Source organism: Microtus ochrogaster, chromosome 4, assembly GCF_000317375.1.
Source record: "Microtus ochrogaster isolate Prairie Vole_2 chromosome 4, MicOch1.0, whole genome shotgun sequence".
NCBI classification, from domain to species: domain Eukaryota; kingdom Metazoa; phylum Chordata; class Mammalia; order Rodentia; family Cricetidae; genus Microtus; species Microtus ochrogaster.
The window spans coordinates 4,946,076-4,966,905 of record NC_022011.1 but is presented as its reverse complement, the minus strand read 5'-3'; the positions used below and the strand labels follow the sequence as shown (position 1 = coordinate 4,966,905).

Genomic DNA, 20,830 nt, shown 5'->3' with positions numbered 1-20,830 from the left:
GGAGTCGGGGCCACAGCCTGGGGTAGCAAAGTCCAGGTCAGGGGGAGAGCCCCTGAGAGCCTCTCCTTCCCACTAAGCCAAGATGGAGGACAAGGCTACACAAAAGAACTGAGCCTGGTGTCTTTATTGAATTGGGATGGGGAAAGGATCTGCAGACAGTTTAGTTGTAGGCCATGACCTGGTTGATCCAGGTGCTGAACTTGCTCACGCGGGCATATACAGCTGGGGCCTTCACATTGCAGTTCTCAGTGCCCCAGGAGACAATGCCAACTAGCACCCAGGCATTTCCTTTCTGGCAGACAAGGGGGCCTCCTGAGTCACCCTGAAAGGGAAGGAAAGGGTTCGGAAAGTTGAGATGGCAGTTGAGGAAGTATCCCATGGGACAGTACAGAGGACAGGGTGCCTGTGCTTACCTGACATGAAGAGACACCCGAGGCTCCTGCACAGATCATGGAGTCAGTAACACCTGAACCCCAGTACTGCCGGCACTGGTTCACAGTGACCAGGGGTAGAACTGCTTGCTGCAGACGTGCTGGTGTCACGTTGCCTGTGGGCCAAGAAAGGTGGTCAGGCTAGCCCAGGATGCTTCTTCCAGGCTCCCCTCATTCTCACCCAAGTTCTTACCCACACCACTGGTGCGGCCCCAGCCAGTGGTGACACATTTGAGGCCTTCAGGCAGTGCCTCATTGGAGGAAGCCAGGCAGACTGGTGAGATTCGTGCTGTGTACTGAGCTGGTGAGGCGAGCTTCAGGAGGGTCACATCATTGTTCAGAGTGTTGGGGTCCCAGTTAGGGTGTGTGATGGCCTACGGAGCCAGGAGAGAGCCATGGGAAGCTGGAGCATGCGCAAGTACCCAAGGTTGGCGCCGAGGGGTAGGTCGGGGTATGCTTGAGTTTCTGTGTCCAAAGCAGACCACCTAAAGCCCATTGTCCTTTGTACTCGTGCAGCCAGGGACTTACCTTCGAGATGGAGCGCACTTGCACAGGCTCGGCATTGGAAGATCGGTCATATTCTCCCAAAACAACTAGGTGTCGTCCAGCACTGCAAGAATAATGGAAATGGGAATTCAGACCCTGAAATTCCTGTAAACAACTTGTTTTCTTCTGCTCTGAGCAGCCTGCAGCTGCTCTGAGCACGAGACCCTGATGGCAGGGGAGTGGGTTCTGATTGGTCTGCAGCTGAAAGATTCTGAGAGCTGGGGTATGACCAGAGCACTATATAAGCTGCCCCTGAACACATTAAAGGGGGCATTCTTGGGGAATTCAGGGATGACCTCTGTCTCTGTGTATTTGTGTGTTTCAATCTCCAGCCCTTTGCCTGGCTTGCGGACTGTCCCGTGGTATGCTACAGGTGTAGTACAGGCGCTGTACAGGCGCTACAGGACCGTCATGTGTAGTATGTAGCGGGATGCTACAAGGAAGAAGAAAGAGATGGACTGGGCAGGGCAGGTAGATTACACTCACACGACTCCACAGTGGGCAGCAGTGACTACCCAGTTCTGGCTGATGAGAGAACCACCACAGAAGTGGAAGCCATTGGTTTCCTAGGGTCAAAAGTCAGATACATGAATGGGCTTCAGTTACCCATAGGCATAAAACATACAGGACCCTGACCCACCCCTAGAGTGTGTACCTGTAGAGACACCTGCCAGGGCCAAGAGCCTGACACTGCGTTCTGCCCATTGACAATCCTCTGGCTGTAGCTCAATGCAGGTGTGATGGCAGGAACACCACAGCCTGGGCATAGTAGGGTGGTGAGTATCCACATCCCAGCCCACCTCGCCATCCCTTCTCACTCAAGGCCCCCACACTGTGTATTCCAGAGAGATCCAGATCTCGAGGATTTTTCACTAGCCCTTCTCCTGAGTGCCTTTTAGGCATACACAGCTGTCTCGGCTACCCCATCCTACCAGCTCTCAAACCCTGTGCACATCACATCCACCAGCCTGGTGCTGATATTCTCCAGGCCACCTTTCTCCCTGATCTCTGGGGTCATCTCCTTGGCCTTCTGTTAGTCTGCTTTGCTTAGACTATACATATCTTCCATGTTTTTTCAGGTCTGGCTCAATCGTCTGACTCATTTGTTTTTTTAGCCTAAGTACATTAGTTTTACTTTGCCTGTACTGTCCACTTTCCTTCTAGCCAGGCTGACTCCTCTGGTCCCCTAAACAGGAGCTGGAAGCTAAGTTGCCCTAAGTTGATTGGTCAGGATTGGTCCCCAGCCCACTTACCCCAGGAGGAGCCAAGGAGGACCAGGCTAAGGGTTAGGCTGAGCAGTAACATTGTGGAAGATAATGAAGTTGAGAATGGCCTGGCTTTATTTATGGGTATCCTTGTCCTTGGGCAGAAGCCTTGGGCTTGAGACTAGGCCAGCTGTGTGGTCTTAACACACTCCCACACCAGCCTAGGAGAGGTCTTCTTAGGCCAAAGTCCTTGGAATTATCAAGTATCCATGTGTGAGGTTCCCACCTTGGGGAGGTGGGTCCCCAAGCCTTGCCTTCCTATTGGCTTTCTGAGCTACCTCCTATCCCAAGTGTTGGTCACTGGAAACTAAGGACATATGTGTAACTAGTGTAAAATAACAAACTGGTGGCTGGGAATTATGAAGTTTCCCAGGGCTGTCAGGAGTCCTGGACTCCCAGAGAAGCCTGCTCAGAACATACAGGTACCATGACTGGTGCCTCTGCCGTGAAGGCCAGGGATGGAGATTCTGAATCTTAACAGACATCATCTCGGATTCTTCATCAGTGTGGAACAGGAGTCAGAGAGGTGGGATGGGACAGTTCTAAGGCCTATATTGCCAAAAGTGTGAGTGAGCCCTCAGGGACAGACTCTGGACTGAAGTTGGAAGCACAAGAGTGACAGCCGTGACATCTGTTTCTAGACCCCAGATTGCCATGGGCAAGAACTGTCCACAGTGCATTTGTTATTGAGCTCCAGGCTGAACTAAATCAATGGAGAGATGGTGTCTCTGTGTGCAGAGTTGCAACAGGTGAGTTGACTTGAATTTTTCTAGAATATCAAAGGCTTTGACTGACTCAAGAATACCTCAGCCTAGGGGAGGGACTGGGAGGAGGAGAAGGAGGGGAAAGGCAGTCGGGATGTAAAATGAATAAATAAAGATTTAAAAAAAATAATACCCCAGTCTAAAAAGTGCAACAAGTGAATGGATGAATAAAGAGGTGGATAGAAATAAGATCAAATCCAACAAAATATGAATTATAACCTGATGGACATTTGGATGCTTAGTGAGCTGTTCCCTTAACTTTACTACTGCATATACATTTTTTCATAATAAAATGTCAGGGAACACAAAGTCAGGGGCCAAAGATGTCCAGCTTGGAGGAGAAGAACCTCTCTGGAGAATGTGGCTTATTCATTCTGAAGACCCAGTGGGGCTTAGCTACTCTGAGAGCAGGATGTTCCCAGCAGCAACCCAGGGGCAGGGCTCTCGGTGGATGCTTAGCAAAAATTTCTTGTTAAATGTGTCATCTTCCCCCATGAGTTCACTATCCCTTTCAGCCCAGAGAGCTTGGAATCCATCTCCCTACTCACAGCCCCGCATGTGCAGACAAGGCCCAGCTTTTCACCAGTGGCTCACACATGCCAGGTCATTTGAGTGGTGCCATAAAGTTAGAGGCACTGTAGTGGATGAGGGGTGCTTGGTGAGAACTTGCCACCAGCCTTAGAGTCAGGGAACAGTTGCTCTATCAGCAGTTTAGCCCCTTTAGAACCCAGGGTGGACTTGGTGGCAATAGGGCAGCACTGATAAGCCAGGGAACGGCAATGAGTAGGGGCTGTCCATGGGGTCGTTCAAGATGGAGACTAGTGGGGTATGCTTCCACCGTGTGGAATTAGGTTTGGGATGACAGGATGTAGCTTTCCACCTCAAAGCCTGTAGTGCTGACTAGAGCTGGGATCAAGACAGACCCCTGAGGTGATGATGAAGGAACCAGGCCTGTGGTCCTTAGATGCTCCAGGCACAAAGCTCCTATGGCTCTTTGTCCCACTCCTCTCAAAAATGACAAGAGTCTTTTGTTTAAGTGTTTGTATTTCCCGGGTCTATTCCCCCTTGTTCCAAGCTCTAAGTCTTAGGCCACTTTATTCCACCTCCATGGCCTGCACGGTTTCCTCCAGAAGCTCCAGGTTCAGGGGCCTCACTTCCTGGGTCAGGACAGCTGTGGTTCCAGGAGCAAAGTGGTACCGGGCAGCTCTAGAAGAGAGGAGGGCCAGCCTTTCAGCGTGCAGCCCTTCAGCATGCAGCCTAGCAGTCCTCCCGGCCGGCGGTCCTCCCTTCCCCTGCTCCTACCTCTGCACGGGCTTTGTGGGTGAGCTCAGTGTCCGCAGCAGCTTGGCACCTGCTGCAGTGATCACACACGCATCCACGCTGCCTCCAGAGCCCAGGTCACCCAGGATCCCTGCAGTGATGGCTTCCACCAATAGCTCTTGGGCAGCCTCCAGCTGTGGTAGTGTGAATGAGGTTAGGGAGCCTGGTGTGGCCTCACACTAACCTGGGGACTTTGTTAATCTTGAAGCCTAGACAGTCGGACATTTGTGCAAGCCCAACCTCCTTTCTCTCCTGCCAGTCAAAATTCCAGTCCCTCGGCTTCTGACTTGCTTTCTCCCCAAACCCCGTGTTGCCTCCACCCACTGGTCCCCCAAGCTTCTCAGTGTCCCTTACACTTCCAGGGCCCTTCCAGCGGTCTTCCCACCCACCAATCCAGTCCTCTGTCACTAAGTGTCTCTCTGGGCCTTAGTTATTCCTGAAGCACATAGTCGCCAATTTCTATCGCACTCCAAAGTCCAGACCTCAAACCTCATACAGAACCGCACTGGGCTTTACCTCTTCCTTCAGTTAACAATCATTTGTGAGCATCTCTCAGTGGTCTAAGCTTGGTTACTGACTGGACCTTCAGCATTATTCGGTCCCTACTCAGGTGTCACCTTCTTCCCCTCCAAGCCTTCCTTACTTGGCCAGGTTTTTTTGTTTTGTTTTGTTTTACACTCCCCACCTGTGAGCATGAAGTAATGGACAGAAGTCGCTCACCGTCATGTTGGGCTGGAACCGGTCTTCCAGTAGTGCCAAGGCTGCATCCTGTCCAGAGCCTACAGGTGGAAAGGGGCATCTCAAGTCAGCTGTTGCTGCCTACTCTGGGGAACAAACCTTGAAGGTAGTGTTGCAGGGGCAGGATTCGTGGGAAAAGGAGGGAAGCACTCACCCAGGGCCGTAAAGAGCAGACGGCTGTAGGAACCGTGGGGGTGTACTCCATAGAGTTGTGGCCCGGTCAGATCAACCCCGCCCACGATCAGTGATGCTCCCACGTGGCCTTGGTACCTGTGGATAAGCGGGCGCTGTTAGTGCCAGCTGGAGCCGGCTCCGCCTCTTATGCCAGTTCTAGATCTGAGTCCCTCCCCTTCCTGTGACCTGGCGTCCTATGGTTGATGTGGCTTCTTCCGGAACTCAGTTTTGGCCACACCGGCCTGGCTTCTTCCGCAAGTAGCAGCCTCGTCTTTTCCTTGCCCCCCCCTAACCCCGTCAACCCCGCCTGCCTGCAAGTAAATGACCCCCGCTAGGGATCATCTTTACCCCACCTCCTCACCGGAAGAGTGTCTGGCGCAGGATACGGGTGACCGTGGCCACCCGAGGCTCACGACCGGTGGACAGTGCGTGTAGCTCCATCTTGGAAGCTGCCATCCGCGTGGTCATCTCAGTGTCTGCAGCTACTCCAGCCCCACAGCAGCTGAGGAGAAAGGGATGGTGGGTGTAGACTGGGACGTGCAGGGACAGAGGAGGACGTGAGTGACAGACAGTGCAGCGTTTGTCTGAGTGTGGGGACTGAGCTGGGGATTCTTACTAGATTTTGGGAGCGATGAAGTGGATCTTCTCGCAGCTTTTGTCAACCACGACCGAATCGTTAGTGGCCCGCGTATCGGCGCCCAGAATAACTCCATCCTGCAGAGGAAGAACCCAGCCTTAGTGCCCACACGATCTCCGCAGTGGCGCCAACCTAACCCTCCAGTCCTATCGCCCTGCTCACTCGGAACACGAGTCCCGCGATGGTAGTCCCGGTCTTGCGTGCATGAGGGACCCGAAGGCCAGACAGGACTTGTTCCAAGGACGCATTCCTGCAAACAGTGGGGTGACTCACGTTTCAATTCTGCTTCTAGGGAGAGCCCTTGAACCGACCCCCCCAAACTATCTCTACTTTCCTCATCTCCTGGGTTAAGCCCTTACTTGGTCACCCAACATAAGGCTCCCCCACTTCCACCAGTAAAAAAAGGCCGCCTACTGTCGGCAGCTCTCAACTAGAACTCCACTCCCCCTTCACCTCTGGCAGTTCTCGAAAGAGAAGCCTCCTCTGTGTTCCACTGCCTGCTTCAGCATCTCGGGTCAGGGAAGCCAGCTGAGATCCGGGGGTCGATCAGATGAAAAGAGGGAAGCCCGTGGGGCGAAGCAGAAAAGCGTCTGCCTCGGCTTCGGTGGGGTTGTACAGGACGCTTAGGGCTTCCCACTTTCGGTTTCACCTCCACCCCAGTTCAGAGGCTGCAGGCGCTTTATGCGTCTTCTGTTTCACTTTCACCTTTGCCTCTGGATCCAGGGAGCTTGAGGAAGGGGCTGTTGTACCCCTTGCCAGGTCTTCCATGGCGCTCCTCAGTTCCTCCATCCTCCTCTTATCTGACTGCAAGCCCATACATATATGCAGGCAAAACACTCCACCACATAACTCTTGAAGTATAAATGAAGCCCTTTTAGGTTTAATTGTGTTCTAGTGATGCCAGGTGCCCACCAAGGTCAGAAAAGGGCGTTAGATTCCCTGGAACGAATGATTGTGAACCATTTGGTGTACCATGTGGGTGCTGGGAGCCAAACCCAGGTCCTCTGCAAGTGCAACAAGTGCTCTTAACTTCTGAGCCATCTCTCCAGCCCCAAATTAAGCCTTCTTTAGCTGAACTGCCATTCTTTTAGATCCCAAGCTTCCTAGACTTTTTGGTTTTTGAGACAGGGTTGCTCCATGTAGCCCTGGCTGTGGTGGAACTCAATCTGTAGACCAGGCTGGCCTGAATGCAGAGATTAAAAACGTGTAGTGGAAAAAGAAGAAAAAAAGAAAAAAGAAAAACGTGTAGTGCCATCACCTAGCTCTAAACGTATTTATTTATTTACTTATTTATTCGAGACAGGGTTTCTCTGTTTAACCCTGGCTGTCCTGGAACTAGCTCTGTAGACCATTGTGTTCTGCTTGCATGCCAGAAGAGGGCACCAGATCTCATTATAGATGGTTATGAGCCAACCTATGGTTGCTGGGCTGGGAAATGAACTCAGGACCTCTCTGGAGGAGCAGCCAGTGCTCTTAACTCAGAGCCATCTCTCCAGCCCCAATTTTACATTCTTTTTTTTTTTTTTTTTTTTTTTTTTTTTTTTGTTTTTCGAGACAGGGTTTCTCTGTGGCTTTGGAGCCTGTCCTGGAACTAGCTCTGTAGACCAGGCTGGTCTCGAACTCACAGAGATCTGCCTGCCTCTGCCTCCCAAGTGCTGGGATTAAAGGCGTGCACCACCACCGCCCGGCTTCTCTGTGGTTTTGGAGCCTGTCCTGGAACTAGCTCTTGTAGACCAGGTTGACCCCAAACTCACAGAGATCTGCCTGCCTCTGCCTCCCAAGTGCTGGGATTAAAGGCGTGCACCACCACCGCCCGGCTTCTCTGTGGTTTTGGAGCCTGTCCTGGAACTAGCTCTTGTAGACCAGGCTGGTCTCGAACTCACAGAGATCCGCCTGCCTCTGCCTCCCAAGTGCTGGGATTAAAGGCGTGCGCCACCACCGCCTGGCCCCAATTTTACATTCTTAACAGCTCTCCAGCTCTCAGCTCCCATATTATAAACTCTATTGATTTATTTAGTTTAGTCTTGTTTTTTCAAGGCAGGGTTTCTCTGTATAGCCCTAGCTGTCCTGAAACTCACTTTGTAGACCAGGTTGGCCTCAAACTCAGAAATCCGCCTGTCTCTGTCTCCTTAGTGCTGGGATTAAAAATGTGTGCGTCACCATAGCCCAGCCTTATTTATTTATTTATTTATTTATTTATTTATTTATTTATTGTTTTTGAGACAAGGTCTATGTGGCCCTGGCTATCCTGGAACTATATAGATCAGGCTGGCCTCGAACTCACAGAGATCCGCCTGCCTCCACCTCCAAAATGCTGGGCCTATTTTAAACTCTTATCCAACTAGAATTCGAATCATATGTCTCTGTGTCCCATTCCAACAGCTGTACCTATATTTGAATATTGGCACAGGTACTGTGAAGGAAGGCAAAGGGCAGGCTTTCTGAGCAGCTCAACCAGAGCAATGAGATGCTATACCTCTCATTGTTCAGTTCAATGGCAGGCTTAGCAAAGCCCATCTCACCTCGTGCGCCTCTGGGCTGGGTGATACATGAATCTAAGGATCCTAGCAGTGCCTTCCATTTAAACCCACAACTCACAGGACTTATAACAGCAAAGGTCTTTATTCAGGGGGTGGGGGACCTGGGCTGGCAGTGGGGGACGCAGGAGTACCATGACGGTAGGCACCCAGGAGAATGGCATTGATATGTTCCAGTGTGTTATTGCTGAAGACCATGTTGAGATGCTCGGTCCCATTCATGGGCAGCAGGTGCACAGGCTGTGATTGGCGGCCCCGCCACTGGCCACAGAGCTCAGTGCTTCGTGTGGCGACAGTGTCATCCCCATCCTCGTAGAGTGCAGCCACCGGGTCTTTGTAGGGGAAGCTATGGTCATAGATGTAGGTGCCGGGTGTGGGCAGACCCACACCATACAGACAGTACACTTCCACACCGGGCGCAGGGAGGCCCGCCAGTAGGTCACGTGACTGCAGCCACATGTACCATCCTTCTTCAAAATGCAGATCCTCAAAAAAACGCTTGAAGTCTTGGCCTGTGTAGTTGAAGTTTGGGGTGGAAATGAACACGTGGTCTTCAGGCCAGACCTGGCGGGCTGGAAACATCCAGGGTGACGTCGTGGTGATGCGCTGCTCCTCTCTCAGCTTGATGCTGGACATGATCGGGATGCCCTGGTTGTCGCCTGTGGATACAGAGCCCAGTGGGACAGGAAGCACTCAGCCCTGTCCGGGCCCTGTCCTGACCTTGATTCCAAGACCCAGACCAAAGCAGGCCTGGTGTCCAGTCAGGTGCTCAAACTTGAAGAGGCCATGTTGCTACTTCTGTAAGCCAGAGCTATGGGGCCTCAAATGGTGTGTCAGTTAAAGAGAGTGAGATCTGTGGTGTGTGTGTGTGTGTGTGTGTGTGTGTGTGTGTGTGTGTGTGCGCATGCGTGTGTACTGGCTATTCTTCCTCAGGTCCTATACGGGGCCTATGCTGCACGATGGTCACAGGATTGTATTTTTGGAGGATTAGATGGTGTCTGTTTACAGTCAGTGACATAGTCTGGTGAGTTACTCACTAGACTGTGAACTTCCACAGTGAAGGCTGGGCCTTGCTGTGCCCAGTATAAAACGGTACTCAGTATTAGTGTTGGGTTCCTGGGGAAGCTACTCAAAAACACAGAGCATGAGGTCTGGCTATGCTGTGGCAAATACGTCCTCAATAAAACGGATTCCTGGGCATGGGGCTCCAGGGAGCAAAAAGCAGCTGAAAGCCAGAGGACTTGGGGCTACATAGAGCAGATCAGAAGCTGACAGACTACTGGGATTGACTTCCTCCATCACCTCCCTTATCATCACTAAAGACTCTGCAAGAAGACATCCTAATGGTACTGTCTTCAAGGAGCTGGGCAGCCGGTATGCCCCACAGACAATTTCCCTGGGCGACACTGTGAGCATAGTTGGAGTGACAGCCAGCTCTGTGATCTGCTTCATCCCTTCCTCACCCCACACAGGACAACAGCGATCAAAAGCTCCTCACCTGAGGCCAGGACCAGCATGGGCTTGACAGAGCCACCCCATGGAGCCCCAAGAGAGATAAAACCATCAATGAAGCGGTCTTTCCAGGACTGAGGCTGGCGCAGTAAGAAATACAGCACATGTAGGCAGCCCAGGCTATGCCCAATAAGGAAGACAGGCTTCCCGTACGCAGCATGCATCTCCTCTACCATCCCTGCCAGCTTCTGGTAATATTCCTCTTGCTGGCCTGGAGATGGGTAGACATCAGGATAGTTAGGGTCTGGGACCACCTGTCATACCCCAGCCCCTCACCTGCAAGCACTTACTGGGTTCCAAACGCCAGTCATAGGGTGCGGCCCGCACCGTCTCATCCCGCACATACCCATTGTTAACCAGATTCTGGACCAGTGTGTGCATGTAACCTGCGGGGAGGCAGCAACATAGGGGGCTCTGTTTATGACACCGCTAGGCCAGCCTGATAGCCAAGAAGAGCCCCTGCCTTTCCCCGAGCACACACACCTGCTAGCTTGTTGTCGTCTAAGTACTCAACCGAGTAGGTCTTGCCAAAGCCAGGGACACGGATCTGTACACCAGGAGCATTGGACACGCGCCCAGAGCTGCGATTGTAGACAACCCTAGGGACAGTGGGACATTTAGCAGCCAGCAGCCGAAGGGTAATGTGTAGGGGCTGGGTAGGGCACATGGGACATACCTGGTATTATCAATCCAGCAGTCCACCCCAAGGGGTAGAAACATATTGAGATCCAGGAAGATGGTGAAGAAGTCCTCTGTCTTGCGGTAGCACAACCAGTTCACCACATCTGGTTTATCCAGCTTGGCTTCTAGACGATTCCCCAGGCAGCCAGGTACTGTGGGCACCAGCTTTTGTTCTGTCTGGACTTAGCTTCTCTCCACACCCCGAACCCTATCACCAAGAAAGCCCACCCCTCCATCTCCCGCACCCTCAGGGTTCTGGTGACACGTATCCTCTCTCAGTCACACTTTTTTTTTTTTTTTTTTTTTGGTTTTTCGAGACAGGGTTTCTCTGTGGCTTTGGAGCCTGTCCTGGAACTAGCTCTTGTAGACCAGGCTGGTCTCGAACTCACAGAGATCTGCCTGTCCCTGCCTCCCGAGTGCTGGGATTAAAGGCGTGCGCCACCACCGCCTGGCCTCAGTCACACTTCTTACAGTCCCACCAGTTCTGCAAATTCCAGACTCCCTTCAGGCAGGGAAGGTGCAGGAACCAAGGCCGCTGCCCTCCGCCCCCACAAAACAAACATCCAGCTTGGCTTTCCATTATTGCCAAAGTCCAAAGAGAGAACAAATAGGTACAGGGGAACAGGGGCTGGGCCTAGAGCAAGGGGCAGGCCTTTCTGGACCTCTGCTGTCCTGTCCTGGACTAGGTGTCTTGTCCTTGGTAAGGCAGAAGCCAAGGAAGCAGTGGGCTTAACCCAGTATCCAGTGTGTCTGGAGTTGGCCACAGCTCACGCTGCCCTGTCCAAAGCCGTAGGCAAACTGCATCCCATTCGCCGACCACCACCCCATCCCAAACCCCTGAAGAAGACAACCTGGAGACAGAAGAGTGTGAAGGGAAAGGGGCAGTGTCTCTGTAGATCAAACCCTTGACCCTTCCCCGTACCAAGTCTGGCATGAGGGCTAATGGTGGAGGCGGAAGAACCTTGACAGCATCTGATGCTGTCAGGTGTTAGGACCCAGGGTCCCCAAGGTCTCGATGCATCAGGGACCTAGTGGGGGCTTACCTAGGATGACAGGCCTTGTGTGGTTACTGAGTTCAGCCTTGGGCGTGGTGTGCGGGGGGAAGAGCACATTGAGGAGCCAGAAGGGGGCAGCGGGAGGGAGCAGCAGCCCCAAAAGCAGCAGCACCCACTGCCATGGGGAGCCAGGTAGCCCCATTCCAGCCCAGTGCCTACTGCCAGATGAGGCAGTCCTGGGCTGGCCTTATCTAGACCGGGGATGGGAGGGGCCCCAGGGCCAGAGGGAGGGGCAGAACCACCAATGGGGGTGGCCAGGAAGGGGCATAGCCTTAGGGATCTGGCTCTGGGTTTGGGTTCAGTTCAGTCTTTCTTCCCTTGGCGCCACGAGGAAAAAGAGCTGGGGCAGCAGGAGGCCCAGAAGTACACAATGTTTTATTGAAAAAAGTCAGGCTCAGCTTGGCCAGCTCCATTCCACTTGGCTTGATGAGGGTCTCTGTCCACAGCAGCCTGAGCCAGGTCTTCCTGCAGGCAGACCCAGCTCAATTTCCCCTCTTATTGTTCCTCCCCTCTTCTCTGATGATGACATCCAAACAATAAATATACAATAAATAACGTTCCTGGGCCAGACTGGGACTTCAAATCCCATGTCAACCCTCACCAGTCAGGGTAGGCCTATACTGGGGTATGGGAAGGAAAAGTCCCTATATCCCCCACGGTCCCACGGGTCCTCGGATCCATTTCAATTGCCAGGTCCAAGCTTGGTTTCCCAGGAGACCTAGCAAAGCTGGTCCAGAGCAAGGCCGGGCAAAGCAGAACTGGCAAGTAGGTGTAGGGGTGGGGGTTGTTGTCCTAGACACCCCAACTCCAGGCCACAAGACTCCACTGGCCTCAGGAGTAGATGGTGATGACTTCACGGCCACCTCCACGCACCAGCAACACCCGTTCAAGGCCCTCAGTTAGCACTTCAAGAAATTCCATGTCTGCAGGGCATCAGGTCAAGGAGGCAGCCACAGGACCACCACCTCCCACCCACCCGTGGGCACCTCCAGGAGAGGATAGCACCCCACTGTCTGCCTTTACACAAAAGGATACAGTTCTCATCACCCTCGCTGTTCTTAGGGGGGCCAGGCATGTTCAGCAGGACCAGGCGGGCGTCGTGGGAACGTGTGACAATGACTTCATTGAGTTTCACAGCAGTGTGCATGCGCCTCACATTGGACTGATCCCTGCAGAGAGCAGTTGATCACAGGCTACCGAGAGCTTCCTAGCAAAGAGGTCTCTGTCCCTGGCCCACCTGCACAGCTTGCCTACTCCCACTCCTCCTCCACTCAAGACCTCAACATCGTTTGAACTCACGGCTTAATGTGCACCAGCTCCCGGAAGTTGTCAGGGGCATGGCTGGGGTCCCAGGGCTCAGGCATGTACTTGTCTCTGGTCCACGTCATCTGGATCTTGTCGGTCCCCGCTGCAGACTCGTCCTCCTCGTCTGAGTAAAGGCTCTCTAGCCGCAGGGCTGAGTGTCTGTCCTTGACCAGCTGGGCCTGAGGACAACCACAGTGTACTCTGAGAAAATGGGGGCCTGACTGGCCCGGCATGACCACCCTGCCTCTAGGATATGGGCACTGATTGTTCTGGTTCAGGTGGAGCAGGTGAGGGGTTTTGTTAGTTTAAAGGAAGCTGGCCTCTTGCCTCAGCCTCCTAAGTACTGGAATTACAGCCATAAGCCACCATGCCCAGCTTTTTGTTTGTTTTTTGAGACAGGGTCTCACTATGTAGCCTAGGCTGGCCTGGAACTCACTATGCAGAGTAGGCCAGCCTTGAACTCACAGGAATTCACCTGTTTTAACCTCCTGTGCTGGAGTTATGGATTTAAGCCATCATGCCTGGACAAATGAGTCATCCTGATACCTCCACCAGGCGATGGTGTCTCCAAAGGTGTGATCTGGCCATGACCCAAGCCTGAACCAGGGCAGCCATTTACCTCTCGATCCCGCTCGGTTTTGGTCAGCCTCATCTGCCGCAGCATCTGAGACCGCTGCTCCATCATCAGGGTCCGCTCATAGGTATACGCAGAGATGTCACTGTTATGCTGGAGAGAGGGGAAGCTATGAGGGCCAGGCTGTAGGACCTGGATCCTCAGGGCGAGGCCAGGGCAGGAAGCTTACCATCTCTACCACCTCCACTTCAGCTTCCAGGCGGAGGTGATACAGGAAGACGGCTAGATCCTTCTTCATCTGGATGCTGTTGTCATCCATCTGGGCCACAGTGAAAATGCGCATGCGGCACTTTCTCCAAACCTGCCGCGATGAAGCGGTTCAGCCACACCTGGCTTCCCAAGAGCCCAGCTGCCCTCACCCACACCCAACCAACCAGCACACCTTATGCTGGCGTAGCAGGAAGGGCAAAAGCATGAGCATGCCTCCGTCATGCACGATCCACCACACGTCAATGTGGCCCTCCAGGTAGCGCTCGTGGTTGCTGGGGTAGAAAGCTATGTTCTTTGGCACCAGCAGGGCCAGGTGGGCAGCTGTGGTACAGCGCACAGTGTCTAGGGAGGAGGGTCACTGCTGACTGCCAGCCTGTGACCCTCTGGTCTCTGCCACCTCACTTTAACCCTGGCCCTTGGTCCCTGGCCCAGCTTAGATGCCAGACCCTCACACACCAATAAAGGTCTTCCAGGCACGTGGGTCCTCACTCTGTCGCCAGCCGTAGGGCCAGCCCAGCACCACGGAGTTATGTCTCATGCCGCCCAGGCCGCAAGACTGGATGAGGTGGGCCAGTCCCTCTCGAACCTTGCTGGCCACCACTACCTGGCAGAAGCCTTTAACTTTCTCAATCTCCATCATGTTCTTGATTGTCTGTGGGGAATACAAGAGCATCAAAAGGCAAGGACCACCTGTTTCCACCCCAGCTGGGATCCCTAATAGGGAAGACCTTGGCCCACAGGTTCTATTTTCTGAATTGCATGCATTTTATGTGTGTGCTAATGTGACGTGTGTATGTGAATGTAAATACAGTGCAAACACACGACATCATACGGACGCCAAAAGACAACTCTCGGGAGTGGGTCTCATCGGAAACCTTGTAAGGGTTTCAAGGTGGGACAACTATACTCATTCAAGCCTGAAGACAGTGGCAGTGTTGGCCACCTGGTTGGCCACCGTGGCCCAGACTGGTTCCCTCCCATATATGCCTGCTGCACCCCAGTCACCACTGACTTGGCTAAGCTGTCTTCCCACCCCTGGCCATTACCTGCTCAGCAGCCTGGGCCTCACCATAGCTCTCTAAGAAGCTGCCCTGGATGACGGAGCCAACGATTGTCAGGCCCTTCCCAGCCTTGAGCTGGGAGGCAAAGGTGAGAAGGCGGGGGTACTTCACATGGAGGTCTTCGTCTAGCTTCAGCAGCACTAGGAGCTGAGGCCTGCGGTGGTTAGACAGTCGGCAGCATAAGATGAGGGCCTGGCCTTTCCCAAGAGTCCTCTGCTTTCATTCTCAGAGAATCTGGACTCCCACAGGTTTGGGAAGCACAGAGGCAAGGACTCAGCAAGCAGGAGGGTACCTCTTATAGACTCTGGGGGAGAACTCTAGGACCTCCCACCCTCGGCGTTCCCTAAGAACCCTGAGACGGCCCCACCAGTCAGGCCATGGACTTACCGCCAGTTCTTGGTATGCGGAGGCCCTTCTTCCAGCCTCAGCAGGGCATAGCGCGCAGCGCTCAGAGACAGGCCTCGAATCCCATCGCCCCACTCCTTCTCAGCCCTGCAGATGCCACCACAAGACACTGAGCCCATGCTTCCCTCCCTCCCCCTCTCTCCCTCCCTCTTCTGCATGTTAAGTGAGTACTTTACTGTGGAGCTGCACTCCTAGCCCTGGACCCAGGGGTTTCTATGTGAATACAGGCTGAAGGAAGGCCAGGCCCAGAGTCACAGCCCCTTAACTACAGACCAAAAAGCAAAGCTGGCCCTGACTGCCATCGCCAACCCGGCACTCAGCCCATTCTAACCATTCAGGAGGCACAGGCAGAGCTGTCCAGGCGATTGCCAGGCTGGCCAGCAGCCCCTCACTCACCCTTGGTACTCGATGTACTTGTAGATCATGCCTGCGATGAGCATGGCGACTAGGGCGTAGTACCAGGAGGAGACAAACATGAGAGCCAGGCAGAGACTCATGCCTAGAAAAGACAACGCCCTGGGCAGGCGATGAGAGGGTAAGAGTGGGGGATCCAGGCCACAGTCTGTCCCACACTCTGGTGGCCCTTACAGGTCCCAAGTCACAAGCCGGAACGTGAGAAGCAGGCCAAGTGTGCGGAGAATCCCCCTCATAGTATTTCAGGAGCAAAGGCCTGGGAAACTCAGATGTCTTCTAAGAAGGGTCTCATGGCTTCCCCAGGAGGGCCAATGATCAAGGGACTTGCGCCAGGGATCCAGCAGGCACTCACCAGTGATAGTATTTGAATCGGGGCCGCCAGTTGGGGGTCCTCAGAAGCGTCTGCACAGCACAGGCCAAGTTCACAAACAGGTAACACATCAGAAAGAACCTGTAGGACCGGGAGGCAGCTGGAGCACAGGAGCTTCCTTGGTACCTCTAGGCACCTGAAAATAGGCTACACCTGATCCAGAAACTGACCCATACCATGGCTCCTATCCCCCAGGCACCCACTCCTATGGCCGGATGCAGATGGCAGTATCGAGAAAATGCCCTCAGAGCCAAGTGGCAGAGGATGGGGAAGTATTCACCGGCAGAGGGGTGAGAAAGGAGCCAAGTCCAGGTATAATGAGGGGAAGGTTGTAACAGGACTGTCGAGGAAGGCCAGGGGACGCTCCATGGGACAGAATGGGGGCTGTCAGGAAAACAGGACAAAGACTATATAATTTTGTTCTGAAGAGACAGGGGCTGCTGTGCTGCGTGTGTAGGACATGGGCAAGGCAGGCTGTGTGAGCCCTTCTGAGGAGTCAGCTGAGGAAGAGAGGGGACAGGCCTTCAAACTCCATCCTCAGTGATGAAGAGAATGGACAGAGGGAGGGAGATATCAGGGGGCAGGAACTCCCATGGGGGAGTAAGTCCCAACATGGGACTGCCAGCAAGAGTCACATGACAGAGGATGCCCTATTTCCTTTAGCTTAGGCAAGAAAGACACCACTCAAGATGCCTACAGCAAGAATAGCTTAGCTGAGCAGCAGTGGCGTACGCCTTTAATCCCAGACACAGGTGGATCTCTATGAGTTTGAGGCCAACCTAGTCTACAGAGTGAGTTCCAGGATAGGCTCCAAAACTACACAAAAAATCCTATCTCAAAACCAAGAACCAAACAAAACAAAACAAAAAACCAAACCAACCAAACAAACAAACAAAAACCAAGTATAGCTGAGGTATGCACTTTTGTGGGGAGCTGGGAGAGCTAGGGTAACAGGAGAACTCGGATGTGACCAGTCTGGCTGGGGACAGGGCTGGAGGCTGCTCAGGATGAAGGCAGCCCTGTCAGGTCTGTAAGCCGAGTGTGTAAAGCAAAGCCCCTTTATAACTGAACGAGGACGGACCATCAGCTGTGGGGCAGAACGGGTGAGGGCCCCAACATGGGCATAGGTGAGTATAGAAACCAAACTGCCTCGGAGATCCCTAGGAAGCATGCTGGCCACCACACCTGAAAGGCGCGAGCACACTCATCTCCTCAGCTCACAGGACACTGAAAATAATGATGGGGCAGTGAGGGCTTGGCTAAGGCAACCAGGTGCTCGCCCTCTTCAAAGCTGGCATCTGCTGTCCTTCTGCTCCCATGGGCATAGACAGGGTCTGTTGGTTTCTTCAGCCTCTGTGGATGTACCAGGCTGGCTTCTGGGTAAACAGACCTGCCAGCTCCCCCTTAGCCCAGCCCATCTCCCAGTGGCACCCTAGACACCAGGCAGGACCAATGGGAGGTGCTGGGGTCCTTGGCTGATGAAGGAGCTTTCCCTAAGACTACCCCTTGCCTTTCCCCCAGCTCACATGGACAGAATGGGGGCCACCATGTCCAGGGAGGCGATGAGGATGCCCAGCTCAGCGATGAGTGCCGTCAGGAGGAGTGCCCACGTTGGCTCGCCATTTGCTTTCCCATGACCAAACACCTGCGGGCACCAGAAAAGGAGCTGTTCCTACCACCTCCACTGCCTACATCTGCAGCCCCCAGTCATTCAACTGGTCCCAGCCCCATGCCCATCCTTATAGGAGGCACAAGTTTCTCCAACTCTGCTCTGCTCTGGATGAAGCACAGACAAGCCACAGACTCTGGGTCTAATCAACACTGCTAACAGCAAACAGGGTCAGAGAAGCTCTCAGCAGCTCCTTCTGGATGACTGCCAAGGCCTGGGCCAGTGTAGCTAGCCATGCTGCATCTGAATCTGCCCTCCCCTTGCCAGGATGAGGGGCCAAGAGCATCAAGGCTGTGGGGCACACAGGAGGGCTTACCCGGAGGAAGGGGATGATGTTATCCTTGGCAATGGCTTGCAATAAACGTGGCGCCCCAGTAAGGCTCTGGAGGCCAGCACCACATGTTGAGAAGAAGGAGCCGATGACAATGACCCAGGGCGAAGGCCAGGCCAAGGTGCCCACCACCAGGTTCCTGCTGACGCCATCACCGTACCTGCAGAGGCCAGGCTCAGACCATGCTCCTGATGAGAAGCCCTCTAAGCCCTGGGTGGGGCCTCAGTGAGAAAGGCTGAGAGGAAGGACTCTAAATGCTAGTGGAGGCCAGTTGCCAGCCCTGGACTTTGCATCTTTGCCCTTTAACTCATCCTTGATGGTAACATCACCATCAGCTCAGAGGCAAAAGTCATGGAGGGTCCTGACCTACTGGTTACACAGATTTTTACTAGAGTCAACTGCCTGAGATGTGTGGGGCCATGGGTGGTGAGGGATGGGCTGGAGCGAGAGCAGAAAAAGCCGACAGGGAGGGGCATGGCTCACTCACTTGTCCCGGAGCACGACACCCTCAATGCAGGCACCAAAGAGAATCACGCTGCTGAAGTCTGGGCTGTATTAAGGAAACTAGGTGTCTACCAAATTGTAGCCCCAATTCATTCCCCACACAGCGTCCTAGAGACCTTCCCAGTCATAGCCTTGACCTGCAGATATCAGAAGGTCCCGTGGTGTACACATGCAGTCTCAGTGGTGTGCAAGGACGTTAAGTACCATGCCTGTGTGAGTGTGGTGTGTCTGCACACACTGCCTGGCAATTTATATACAAAGAAGTCCCTCCTGACACCTGCCCTACAATACCACGTAAGGATACACACAAGTGAAGTGGTAACAATGGCCAAGATGGTCCCCACTGGGATAGACTTCTGGGCATCACGGAGGTCCCCGGAGCGGTTTGAGCCAGCCATGATGCCTCCAAAAAACAGACAAGATTCCCTCAGGGAGTCTCTAGAATTTGGGGTAGGGTTAAGCGTGTGGGCATGAAGACCTTACCTGTTACAGAAGGGAAAAAGATGCCAACCAGGACAGTGAAGGATGTGGCAATGTCAGCCACCACATACAGGGACAGGTTCTCCTTCAGGCCAAGGGAGTCTGTAGAGGGCAGCCCATGCTTCTCCACGACCTCACCCTTCTCCAGGTAAGTACTCCAAAGGTTTTCTGTAGAGGCAGGAGCATTACCACTATAGCACCACTGGTGTCCCCAGAGAAGTCTGGGGCAGCCCAGCAAGATCCTACAGATGCAGGGGAGCTCGAGGAATTCTAGGGACAGCCTCAGCACAGTGACTATCGAGTCTTCCATAGGACTGCTTTGGCCAGAGAGGATGCTGTCCTGTTACAACTATAACAGATAAAGGTGACCGAACCTTCGTCGGCCTGGACCTCATTACTGCCCGACTCTCAGACAGAGGCCCTTTATGATTCTTGTGGGAACATCCCCCACTGCATCAGGGGCTGGTAGCCAGGCAAAAGGGAATGCCAGAACTTTACAGGGTTCACTGTGGGCCTGGGACTTTGGCCAAACAGGCTCTGTTCACCCTAAATTCAGCTACAAGGAGCCAGGCTAAAAGGACACCACTGAGCAGGGAAAGCCGCCAAGCCTGCCCCGCCTGCCTTGATCTGGGCATACAAGGACAGCTCTGTGTTTTGCTTTGCTGCTCAGCCTGGGGACTGGGGGTATGGTGGGCTTAGGAGACCAGAGGGAGGACCCACCCTGGAGCACACCAGCAGCTGCCCCAGGTATGCCAGGGATTTCGGTCACATTGTTGAGCAAGAAGTAGGGGTCACAGGAGTCAGCAGTAAGGTTGGGGCCATGGCAGAAGAAACTCCACAGCCTGGTGGCCACTGTCTCATTGTCCACCGTAACAGTCTTGGCACAGATGTCAAACTGGTCCCGAGACAGGGTCCTATTGCCCAGCATGCATACCCTGCAGGGAGAGAAGCACTGGCACCTGCTCGGTTGGAGTCCCAGCCCGTTCCCACCCAGAAATCTGAGGAATACACAGAGCATCAGAGGCTTAGAAAGGGTGTCAGCACAATGACTGGACAAATGCCCTAGCTACTTACGGAAACACAGGAGGGTCAAAAATAGACTTGATGCCTCCAGCATAAATGGAAAGGATGGAGATGATCACACAGGCCAGGAAAAGTGAGGCAAATTTGTTCACATACTTGACACCAACAAACACCACCAGAGTCATAAAAGTCAGGAAAATGGTCCCATACACTCGCATGTTATTTAAGGTGGCACTTGACACGTCGTGAGTGCCCGATGGGTGAAAGATGGCAGCTGGTGGAGCAATGTACGTCTGCAACAAGAAGACAGAGCTCCAGTTCAAGGCTTCTGTCTGGGGACTGAAATCGTCATTTGGTTTTCTTTTTAAAAATGTTGTCTACAAGAACCCAACCGTAGAAGACCAATAGTGTATGAAATGTCCAGAAGAGCAAATCCACACAGAGAGAGAACACAGACTAGTGTCTGTTAAGGGATGGGAAGAAGGGAGATTGACTAATTGCTAATGAAGTTTCTCTTAGAATAATGAAGACGTTCTAAACTGATTCTGGCAGTGGTTACATCCCCAGAGCATCCTGAAAACCAAGAACTTTGTACATTTTCTTCTTTCTTTTCTTTTTTGACAGTATCTCACTATGTAGCTTTGACTGTTCTGGAACTCACTGTGTAGACCAGGCTGCCCTTGAAGCCACAGAGATCCACCGCCTCAACCTCTTGAATACTGGGATTAAAGGTGGCACGTTCACACCCAGCATATATATATATA

General features: G+C 53.2%; 4 protein-coding genes across 4 annotated transcripts in view; all 4 read right to left on the bottom strand.

The window, feature by feature from the left end:
* Positions 1–117: 117 nt before the first annotated feature.
* Positions 118–2,354, bottom strand: Ctrl (chymotrypsin like). The gene is made up of 7 exons (XM_013353617.2): positions 2,231–2,354; positions 1,633–1,736; positions 1,464–1,543; positions 960–1,041; positions 625–805; positions 414–547; positions 118–322 (listed from the first exon to the last, which is right to left on the bottom strand). Exons 1-7 carry the CDS (start codon positions 2,280–2,282, stop codon positions 161–163), a joined length of 795 nt encoding a protein of 264 aa, XP_013209071.2. The 5' UTR covers positions 2,283–2,354; the 3' UTR covers positions 118–160.
* A 1,683-nt stretch (positions 2,355–4,037) lies between these two features.
* On the bottom strand, positions 4,038–6,384 carry Psmb10 (proteasome subunit beta 10). The gene is made up of 8 exons (XM_005345443.3): positions 6,329–6,384; positions 6,038–6,125; positions 5,855–5,952; positions 5,600–5,740; positions 5,219–5,334; positions 5,047–5,105; positions 4,309–4,460; positions 4,038–4,212 (listed from the first exon to the last, which is right to left on the bottom strand). Exons 1-8 carry the CDS (start codon positions 6,382–6,384, stop codon positions 4,101–4,103), a joined length of 822 nt encoding a protein of 273 aa, XP_005345500.1. The 3' UTR covers positions 4,038–4,100.
* A 2,101-nt stretch (positions 6,385–8,485) lies between these two features.
* Positions 8,486–11,842, bottom strand: Lcat (lecithin-cholesterol acyltransferase). Its single transcript, XM_005345441.2, has 6 exons — positions 11,649–11,842; positions 10,601–10,757; positions 10,408–10,523; positions 10,215–10,310; positions 9,911–10,135; positions 8,486–9,071 (listed from the first exon to the last, which is right to left on the bottom strand). Exons 1-6 carry the CDS (start codon positions 11,800–11,802, stop codon positions 8,497–8,499), a joined length of 1,323 nt encoding a protein of 440 aa, XP_005345498.1. The 5' UTR covers positions 11,803–11,842; the 3' UTR covers positions 8,486–8,496.
* Positions 11,843–12,014: 172 nt separating this feature from the next.
* Positions 12,015–20,830, bottom strand: part of Slc12a4 (solute carrier family 12 member 4) — a 23,756-nt gene continuing 14,940 nt past the window's right edge. Inside the window, exons 7-24 of the mRNA XM_005345438.3 lie at positions 20,118–20,359; positions 19,764–19,978; positions 19,047–19,211; positions 18,868–18,966; positions 18,547–18,604; positions 18,045–18,219; positions 17,586–17,704; positions 16,042–16,140; positions 15,672–15,791; positions 15,258–15,362; positions 14,856–15,024; positions 14,266–14,461; positions 13,982–14,151; positions 13,769–13,900; positions 13,585–13,692; positions 12,960–13,144; positions 12,696–12,829; positions 12,015–12,583 (exon numbers count right to left, since the gene is read on the bottom strand). Coding sequence (XP_005345495.1) covers positions 12,492–12,583; positions 12,696–12,829; positions 12,960–13,144; positions 13,585–13,692; positions 13,769–13,900; positions 13,982–14,151; positions 14,266–14,461; positions 14,856–15,024; positions 15,258–15,362; positions 15,672–15,791; positions 16,042–16,140; positions 17,586–17,704; positions 18,045–18,219; positions 18,547–18,604; positions 18,868–18,966; positions 19,047–19,211; positions 19,764–19,978; positions 20,118–20,359 — 2,583 coding nt within the window. The 3' untranslated portion in view covers positions 12,015–12,491. The remainder of the gene's footprint in view (positions 12,584–12,695; positions 12,830–12,959; positions 13,145–13,584; positions 13,693–13,768; positions 13,901–13,981; positions 14,152–14,265; positions 14,462–14,855; positions 15,025–15,257; positions 15,363–15,671; positions 15,792–16,041; positions 16,141–17,585; positions 17,705–18,044; positions 18,220–18,546; positions 18,605–18,867; positions 18,967–19,046; positions 19,212–19,763; positions 19,979–20,117; positions 20,360–20,830) is intronic.

What these genes read in the sequence shown, in the direction of transcription:
- Ctrl (XM_013353617.2), bottom strand. Translation starts at nt 2,282, where the DNA reads ATGTTACTGCTCAGCCTAACCCTTAGCCTGGTCCTCCTTGGCTCCTCC. An exon ending in GCTGCCCACTGTGGAGTCGT is followed by an intron (nt 1,042 to 1,463) that starts GTGAGTGTAATC and finishes TTATTCTTGCAG; the next exon opens with TGCTGGACGACACCTAGTTG. An exon ending in CGGGTGTCTCTTCATGTCAG is followed by an intron (nt 323 to 413) that starts GTAAGCACAGGC and finishes CTTCCCTTTCAG; the next exon opens with GGTGACTCAGGAGGCCCCCT.
- Psmb10 (XM_005345443.3), bottom strand. Translation starts at nt 6,384, where the DNA reads ATGCTGAAGCAGGCAGTGGAACACAGAGGAGGCTTCTCTTTCGAGAAC. An exon ending in TCGCGGGACTCGTGTTCCGA is followed by an intron (nt 5,953 to 6,037) that starts GTGAGCAGGGCG and finishes CTTCCTCTGCAG; the next exon opens with GATGGAGTTATTCTGGGCGC. An exon ending in CTGCGCCAGACACTCTTCCG is followed by an intron (nt 5,335 to 5,599) that starts GTGAGGAGGTGG and finishes GCTTATCCACAG; the next exon opens with GTACCAAGGCCACGTGGGAG.
- Lcat (XM_005345441.2), bottom strand. Translation starts at nt 11,802, where the DNA reads ATGGGGCTACCTGGCTCCCCATGGCAGTGGGTGCTGCTGCTTTTGGGG. An exon ending in TGACTGGCGTTTGGAACCCA is followed by an intron (nt 10,136 to 10,214) that starts GTAAGTGCTTGC and finishes ACCCATCTCCAG; the next exon opens with GCCAGCAAGAGGAATATTAC. An exon ending in CATGCTGGTCCTGGCCTCAG is followed by an intron (nt 9,072 to 9,910) that starts GTGAGGAGCTTT and finishes CTGTATCCACAG; the next exon opens with GCGACAACCAGGGCATCCCG.